The 9,839-nt window shown below is 34.8% G+C and overlaps 1 protein-coding gene across 5 annotated transcripts in view; it reads left to right on the plus strand.

Moving 5' to 3' along the window:
- Positions 1–8,364, plus strand: part of PPARA (peroxisome proliferator activated receptor alpha) — a 42,558-nt gene extending 34,194 nt beyond the window's left edge. For all 5 annotated transcript variants that reach the window (XM_084506982.1, XM_084506980.1, XM_084506979.1 and 2 more), the window contains one exon: positions 464–8,364. In XM_084506982.1, the coding sequence (XP_084363108.1) occupies positions 464–711 (248 nt within the window). In that variant the 3' untranslated portion in view covers positions 712–8,364. The remainder of the gene's footprint in view (positions 1–463) is intronic.
- The last annotated feature ends 1,475 nt before the right edge of the window (positions 8,365–9,839 follow it).

Genomic DNA, 9,839 nt, shown 5'->3' on the forward strand with positions numbered 1-9,839 from the left:
TTATGAGTTTAGGACTGGGTAGAAAACTTTTTATCTACCAAATGGGCAGAAGAGCAATTTGTAAAGAGATTGGAGGCAGATGCAGGTTATAGCTTTGCTCATCTTTTGACTCTTGCTGATTGTTCATTTTCAGGGTGGGAGGGTGTTTTATGTTTCTTTTCCTTGCTTTTGTAGCATGGGTTGTATTTAGTACTATGAACTCTCTCCTCAAGTAACTGTGGGCGTTGAAAACAATCCGTCCTGAGGGGTAACAGAAATATTATCGATTACTATTATTACTGTAATAAAGATTTACTTTGAGCCTGTTTCAAACCTGTTGAAATTGATGAGAATATTTTCATTGCCTTCAGTGTATAATGTAAATTTACACTGTAGCCTACAACATTGAATCTTTGAAGTAATATACGATAAAGAATATTTTTTTAAATTATGACATGTATTTTTCTGTTTGTTTTGAGAATAGATCGTCCTGGTCTTGTAAATGTAGGACACATTGAAAAAATGCAAGAGAGCATTGTGCACGTACTGAAACTTCACTTGCAAACGAACCATCCTGATGATACCTTCCTCTTCCCAAAACTTCTTCAAAAAATGGCTGACCTCCGACAACTTGTCACAGAACATGCTCAACTTGTTCAGATAATCAAGAAGACTGAATCTGATGCACATTTACACCCTTTACTACAGGAAATCTACAGGGATATGTATTAAGGATTTTTAGTATTTTTTTCCACAATATTTAAAGACAACAGCAATATTAATAATAGATGGGAGCAAAACAACTCAGTTATCAGCTGATCACTCAGTTCAGTACATGAACAGTTTAAAAGCTAGGTAACTGGAGTGCTACACTTCTTTTGGTTTGGGTTCTTTTCTCTTTTGAAAGAGTTCTGCAGAAAAACACTGATTATAATGCTCATGAAGTGTCTTACAGCTGTTCTTGTATTTGGAAATCTGAAGATTGGTAAGGAATTCATATTTGTATAATAAATCAGAATGCTAAGTAACAGAAATGAAAAAAAACAAACAAACAAAAAACAACATATATTTCCTCTTGGCTTAGTCATTTAAAGTTAAAATAACAAATTTAGCAAATTCTTCCCAGAGATTTTATTTATATATATATATATATATATATATATATATATATGAAGATTACACATTCTTGGCTAACGGTAATTACTGAGAACCAACTAATGATTTTTCTTAAAGACAGTCAGTCTAGGTGTATCAAATGGTTTGATATTATTGCATATACACTACTAAAAAATTTGAAAGACTTTGATGTGCCACTGCTTGAATTTCATGAAGTGCAGTACAGATTCATATAGTATGACATTGGTGTACTTTAGGATTAGAATGTTGAAAAGAAGTACTTTTGAGAAATTAAGTAAAATCCTAAGTGGTATCTAAAGTACAACAGACATGCTTCATTCAGATGTTTCTTGAAGAGTAGATGTGATAAGCAAAGAAGCCCTTGTCTGGAAAGGGTTTTAAGGAAATACAAAAATGTCCTTGGGGAAAAATATGTTATACTATGTGTATTTTGGAGAACTTGTAGTAGCTCAAGATGCAGTTTTGGTGTAAAGTTGCAATTTTGAATTCATCTGAGTTTTGGAGAGACTGAAAAATCTGATCCTAGTACAGAAATAATTTTAACTGCACAGTATTCCAGTGCAGTGATAGCTTTTCAGTGATCATTTCTAAAGAAAAGATTATATAAGAAAAGCACTTTCTTGTCCTGTATTTTGGCAGTATAGAATCTTTGGAACTTGTTTACTTTTCTGATGAGTACACTATTATGTTTTTTTCTTTTTTTCAGTTATCCACTCAGATATATTTCTATTCTTCCATAGGCCTTGTCCAGACAGGTAACAGCTAGATTATTTCACCAAGTTTTGTTCTTGTCCTTACAACCATAGTGGATAAGGTGACAGTATTACCAAGAGTGGAGTTTAATTGTGTAACATGAAAGAGAGCACAGTCGAGAGTATCTGAAGGCATATGGTGGTTTTACAAGAGTACTTATTCTTGATGCAAAATAAGCCAAAATGAAAGTGCTTGACTTCGGTATTTTACAGGGTTCTTTATCAGAGATTAATGCACAAAATGTGGAAGCAAATGCTAGTTGCATGCAAAGCACTGTACTATTTCTTTTTCTTGAATTTTTTAAATTTCCTTTTTATTGGTAATTTCCTGGTATTTCTACATAAATTCCTACATAATACTGTTAATTTCCTTTTATTATTCCCTTATTTTATTATCAGTTTCATAACACAAAGAAATCAGAAGCCAATCCTAGTATTTTCAGAATAGTTAAGCTTTCAGTTGCACAGGAGAACACATTGTGCTTGTTTTATTGTAGTATGTTCAAAGACTTCAGAATCTTAAATCTTTACTGAAAAATTTAAGTTAGTTGCATAAAGTGAGAGCATCATAAAATGAGGCTTATTTTTGTCACAACATTTGTTTTTTAAAGGCCCACTGGCATGGCTAAACATTGACTGGTCACATTACAGATTTGAAAATAATTTGGTCTTTATCTAGGTGATGGCCATTCATACAGGTCCTAGTGTGAAATACTAAAGCATCGGCCTTAAATTTGGTGATGATCTAAGGCAGGATAGGAGCAATAGATGCATATGCACAAAACTCTCTCACCTTCCCTGTCAACTACCTTCTCTTCTCCCCAGCTGGGTCTTAGAAGCATTATGTTACAACTACTTCTAACACTTAATTAAGAGAAGTTTGTTTGTCTTCCCAGGAAACAGTGGATGAGAAATGTGTTGTTGTCTGTGTCTTGCAGCAATATACAGTATGCCCTCAGAAATATGAGGATTTTAGCAATGATGCTGCTTGATTCTTCAATTCAGCCTTGCCTTACTATGGGCTGTGGGCTTTAGGCAATGGATATGCTCTACTGCTTACTCCAATTTTAAAAAGTGTCAAAATGTCATGATGACATACTAAGGATCTGTACATGTGGCATGGCATCCATACACAGGAATTGTGTAGTGCAGTGCTTACCACACTCAGTGCAGCTGATGACAGTCTAAATTCTAAGTTTGGAGACTCTAATAGCAAACTATCTTAAGCTGAGTCTTAAATGCAAGCTGCATTTTTCTTTTTCCCAAAGCTCGTATGTGTGCAAAATGCAAATTTGAAAGTGCTGTTCCATTGTTTGCATGTACTGAAGTTTCTCATTAAAAACAAACAGACAGACATAATCACTGCAGACAAAATGCATTTTCCCTGTTCTTATTTTCAAAATTGACTAAAACACTTTACTGAAACTTTTCAAAAACATGGAAAATTTAATATTGAATACTTAACTTTGGCAAAATTATGAAGAATTGAAAACAGCATTGTTCAGTGGAAAGCGTAATGCAGCTACTTTGTAAAAGGATCCCACTATACGCATTAGGAAAGTAATTTGCGTTTTTTCTATTCTGGATGCATTTTCTTTTTTTATTTAAAAAAGCATGCATTTTTTAATAATTGTTTGGACAATGGCATATGATTTCTGTTTTAAATTAAATCATGGACCTTTGAACATATGGAAAGAACACATTGTGAATTACAGAAATATGAATGAGATGTTAACGTAGCTTAAAATTCTGGATAAATTCCAATGTCTGCAGGGCTGCAGGATGCACATATCCACAATATCTTCAAAGAATGACACAGAGCAGACAATTCACTTCCCAAGTGTTAATGTACAAAAGAAGTTCTTAATTTCAGCATTACACATCTAATAAAGTGTGCTAACAAAGTACACGTTGGCTACTTCTGTAGATGACTGCAGTAGGCATTTGCCAACCAGATGTCAACAAATGACTCCATTTGTGTTCATTTTCTGGAATTTTGGAGTCTGCCAAATTTTAGATGTATTATTGAGGAGCCTTCAGCATCTCCACCTTTTAGAGATTGTCTAATATTTTAATCTTTGGAGGGAAAATGATCAGATTTTAGGATAAAGATTTGTTAAAGTCTTACTGGCTCGTTATGTATAGTTTTGATCTGATTCATACCTACGCTAAGTTATTTTAATATCGTAGCACTGAAGAGCCCTGGTTAGGCACCAGGTACCCACAAGCAGCTTAGAACAAGAGACCACAAGTGGATAGAGAAAAATCCTAGGGAGCAATAGTACAACTTAATGTTTTCAACAAACCTACAGCCTATTCAATTTTTAGGGTTGTTTGTTTTTTTGCTTTAGTGGGATCCAAGAGGTACTTTGATAGAGCGGAAAACAAACAAAAAGTCAAGCAAGCAAAAAAAAAAAACAAAATGGTTCAAACATTAGGGAAATCTGATATTCATTTTTACCTCTCTAATACTTTGTTTAAAGGTGTACTATTCTGTGTGCACAGCTTTCCTTTAAAAAAAAAAAAAAAAAAGTTACATTGTACCTGTTAAATTTCAGATGTCCACTTTAATTTTAAAAAACAAATTGTATTGCAATAGACAGGAATGCTTTCCACTTACAGAAATTGAATCTTTCTTGGCATTTATAGATTTTTTTATTTTTTTTTTAATTTAATTGCCATTTCCATGTGCCTTTGTGCTTTGGTTCTAGCCAGCTGCTAGAAAGCTGAAGTGTTGCCAAAGAGCATATTTTAGCTTTATTTCTGGCCTGCACAGATTTAGGAAATACCAGCAGTTGCACTAAGTCCGTTCTCATGAGAGAGCTAGCACAAGTTTGCAAATCAAAGAGCTTATAATAAGCATCTAAACATTTGTTTGTTTATTCAAACTGCTAAAGCTTTGGAGATTTACTCATCACGAGAGCTGGGTCACATAATATTAAATTTGAATTTCCTCCTTATTTCTAATGGAAAGCATGGACAAGTTAGCATCTCAGACAGAGAAACTGGAGGTTACACCATAGCTGCCTGTACTCTGTCTGAAGAGGAACAATTTCAGCTCTGTCTCTCCTTAAAAGCAACCATGTTACTTAGTTGAAAATCTGCAACTGTATTTAACAAATGCATTTGCAGCTGTTGGGATATTACTTAAGCATAAGTTCTTATAAATAATGGTCCTTCACTGAAAACCCCAATCCTTTAGTAAGTGTTGAAATGTAAGGTGTAGTATGGTATCTGGTACTTGCTTATATCTCAAGTGCTTTCTTGATAATAAGTTGCCTTTTTTTTTTTTTTTTTTAATCTAGATTGAATCAGCTTTGCTATCCTCTTACTAGAGATTTAAATTATATGTGGGATTGATCTAAGAGTATTGATAATATTATGTACTGTGGGATATTTTAATTTAATGTAATACCGTTTATTCATGTTTCAATTTGTAAAATACCAGAATATAATTGCAAGGTATAAACTTTCACTAAATTATATTACAGAGGTGCTTTAAGAAAAATATGTAAATTATTTAATTTAAATATGTTTCATACTTTATCTTGTGAACCCTTTTGTACAGTGAGGAAAGATTTACTTTATGGGTAAGGATGGTGGGCCTGAAGTCAAAGACAAACAGCTATTTATTCCCATGTAGCCTTTATTCCTCTGTCATTTGTGAAGTATCAGAAATTCTGCAACTTATCAAATATTGGTATTGATAATTGTAACCAAATTTCAAAATGTAATTTCACATAGAACATAGACTTCCTTTTATTTCATCTTAATAGAAGTAAGTCTAGGTTAGGAAGAGCTGTAATTTCAAAACAGAGTTAATATTATCAATGTTTTAACTCAAGTTCACCAACAGGAAAGATAAATAAATTCATCTTTGCTTTACAGCACAGTAGTAGTTCATTTTTCTCAAAAGACTGAAAAGAACTAAAAAGAGGTAGATCTCTAAGTACTGCGTTATTGTTATTTTCTGAGAAACTGATGCATGGTTTACTAGAAATAACAATGTACGTTGATAATTATTTCCTTTTATCTGCATGGAGATTGATCTGCAGTTCTTCTAGATGTGTTTTTAAACAGTAATTCGGCAGTGCAAAACAAAACACAGAAAAGCCAATAACAGTATTTCAATAGGAGTGTTCCCTTTACAGTTTTAAGTAGAGATGAATTCAGAGCCTTTTCATAGGTATTCTGTGTCCTGCGATTCCGGTGTGACAATCTGTGCCTCCAGTGCTCCTGCTAATGAATCCTGGTGTAGGAGCAAAATGTACCAGGAATGTCCCTGCAATGATTTATACTTACTGTATCTTATTTGTAATAGATAAAATTGTATTTCCCAAATTGCTGCAGCTTGAAATTTTTACTTGGTCAGTGTCATCATGCAGGTATGTTGTCTATTACGATATTTTTGTCAAATTTTTTAAAGCTCTACTGAACTTTCTTGTAACCTACAGCTACTTTTCTGAATTTCTTAAGCAGCAATGAAAAAAACACAACCTGTAAAAGGTACCATCAGATATATCACTTTACATTGCAAATATGTGATCTAAATTCATGGTTAACTAAGCCCATCCTGGGCAAGGGTATTCCTCTTCTGTTTTCCGTAAAGTGCTTACAGGTTTTTAAAGCTTTTTCAGCTTCTGAAGCTGTTTTTTTTTGTTGTTGTTTTTGTTTGTTTGTTTGTTTTCCTTTCCATCTTTCCCTTGATCTTCTTGATTGTATTAGTGCTATCTTGTCAGATTCCACTGCAAGGATATTTGAAAACAGAATTTCTACTGCAGGGACCTCAATTTCAGATGAGCTGAAATTTGGGGGATAGGCTACATGCACAAAAGAGATTAAGCTCATTACAGGCTTGGCTTTAAATAAGGACTGGACTGCAAGATCAAGAGTAAGGTACTTAAAGCCATTTTTAAATATTTTGGTGTATTTTCTCAGGTTGGGTATGCATGTACAGTAATTCCCGTTACGGAAGAAAAGAGCATAATCAATGCAAAAAGTTTTATGGCATTCTTTACCCCTGGAAGAAAAAAAAATGGTGGTGGAAAATATTAACCAACCAAAATATTGGCAACATGTAAATAGTATATTCTCCTCCCACTGTGGAGGAGTGTAAACATTCAACATTGATGTGCAGCAGGAATGGTAAGATTAGCAAAACTGCTCGATGATTCATATGCAAATAACCATGCCAAGTGCTGTTCACATCCAGTCTTATTACCTCTGGCACATTCGCATACTACAGGTATGTTTTGCCACATGGTAGCCAGCTAGCGTAGGGATTGCCTTCATGAAAACACAGTGCCTTTGCCCTTGTTCTCTGATTCCAGGCCCTCCTTCTAGTTAGTACTGCTGCACCACTGAGGGCTGTTACCGATGCTGTGTGCAGGTGCTCACCGCTAGCTCCCTTGGGCAGCTCCTCACTAAGCAGACTGGTGATGTTCATCTGCTTCTGTCCTGTGGTGCAGAGAAGAGGAGGAAGCTGCTTCTGAGTCATTCACTCTGCTCCCTTGACAAATGAATCCCGTGGGATGGCGGGATGTGTGAAGCCATGTATCCACAAATATTTTCCTCTGGTTTCAGAAGTGGACAAACATTTATGGCTTTAGTTATTTCTTTAGTAATAACACTAAAACTTTGATTAGCTTTGTTACAGCTTTTAACAAGAACACCCCTTTTTTACTGTTCGATGTCTGGTATATCAGCTTCTCAGATGAGCTGCATTTCATATTGCTCCTGCTATTTCACAATTTTTACAATTGCTCTTTCTTTAGGAATATAACAACAGTTTAATTACATCATGATGTTAAAACACTTCATGATGTCTTAAATCGTCTGTTATCTGATATGACACAAAAAAGCACATTTTGGTTAGTGTTGTCAAACTCTGATAAGTAAAGCTAACAAGTGTTTAATTATATCAATCAAAATATCAATATTAAAGGAAAAAAAATCATTGTTTCCAGCCACCTTTTTTATTTTTATAGGAGTTTTTGGGTGTGTTTTGTTTTAAAGAGCAGACAGTTCTTGCAGGGAGTAGTCAAACCTAATTCTCATGGAATGCATGTTTCCAGTAAAATACCACTAATTCAAGCCGAGTTCCCAAGTTTCTTTATGTCAGAGCAATGCAAATGACATTTTCAAGAAAGAATGGAAACACTGGTCCCACAGGGATTTGTAGGAAAGACAGTCACTCACACTTGTGTATGTAAAAATTACGTATAGCTAAATATGATAATGGATTCTCAAATGTTACCAGCCTACTGATTGAGAATGAAAAAACTTGAACTAAACATTTTTCTTTTTTTACATTCTGATTTTTTCACTTCTCCGTAAAAAATAAGAGGTTGGATTCAGTGTTTGTATAGAGACTGGTAGGAACCTATGTGCTTTAAAAAGAAAAACGTCATTCTGTAAGACTGAATGTAAACATAGTTAATTTGAAATATGTTTTTGCCTTAATGGTTTAAAAAAATAAAGTATTTTTAAAATGAAATTAATGACCCATGCCAATGTTTTATTTCCAGGAAAATAACTCATGGTGGTGGTGTGGTTTTGAGACAAACGTTGTTACCCTCTGCTGACTGCCTCTTGTACTTTATCCAAAGCTGTGGCAATGTCTTAACTGAATCTCTCTTTTGATGAACGTGCATACATGAATAGCTTTTATGAACAAGAATGTAGCTCTGTCTGAACTCATGTACAACCACTTAGGTTCTCAACTGATAGCTTGTATAAATATTTGCAGAATCAGAACCTGGGGAGTGCAGGGTGGTGGCACACCTGGAGAATCCTCCCAGGTTCTCTATTCCCGCCCATCATTCTTGTGAGAATACCAGTGGCATGAATGGGTGTTTTGTATGCTTCCAGTGTAATTAAGAATTCTAATGATTTTGCCTTAATTTGATATACAAGGCCCTCCTTCAGAAAACACTTAGCTGCTTAACAGGGAGTAATTTTGCAATTTTAGTAGTGAGCAAGAGCGGATAAATCAAGCTTTGATGGGCACAGTGCCAAATTCTGGGGGGTTAGCATCAAGTGTTTAAAAAATAAAAAAAAGTATTATATACATTTGCTATAAAATAAGATGTGGGTATTACAGGGGTCTTTAAAGATGTTTCAAATATCATTCTGTTTTTAAAGCGTTGATGTTGGCAAATTAACTGTTAAACATTCCATTAAGTTAGGAACATGTATGTAATATATATGCATTGTTTCCTTCAAGGGGATTTACCCCTTTCTGGGGATTTACTGAATTGGTAAGAAAAATTACAGTAGTGTGAAGAATCACTTTTTTTTTTTCTTCTATCAGCTGTGTATTGGAGCATTGAGGGTCTGGTTTTCAGCAGCAGAAAGTACCTGGGGAACCCAATAAAACCAAGTTATAAAGGCTCTGTATATCTTGAAAAGAGGGCCTCATAGCTGATAAGTGAATGCCTGCGTTCAGTAGGGATATTAGAATGCAGAATACACAAATTTTAATAGTTGGGCACAGATAATAACCCTTTACCAAATTACATGTAGGTCAGCCTTCTTTCCCTAACGCATGGACTACAGATGACAATGTATCTGACAAATCTGGGCTACTGCACCACTTTGTGGTACTTGCTTCGAAGTAAGTTTTTCTTCACCTAAAAGATGCGTGTAACCAGATAACTGTGAAGCAGAGGTATCCTTAACTTAGCATTTTCTGTTGTACTGTACTTAAACTAGGTGTGCAGGGCCAAATCAAAGATTGTGTAGTTTCAGATTTTGCCCCCGTGTAATACTGATTCCACTCCCCCCTCCAGCTGAACTTAAGTACTGAAAGGTAGAGTCATTTCTGAGGGGTTTAAATGATTCTTAGATTGTGATTGCAAAGGTAATAATTATGAATAAATGAGTTAACTGTGCTTTTCTTAGAAGGCACAGAAAAAGTTGAATGGGAGGGAATACAGCTCAGAGACCAGAGAGAGCCTTCCCAGCACACAG

This window comes from Aythya ferina, assembly GCF_964211825.1.
Source record: "Aythya ferina genome assembly, chromosome: 1".
Lineage (NCBI taxonomy): Eukaryota > Metazoa > Chordata > Aves > Anseriformes > Anatidae > Aythya > Aythya ferina.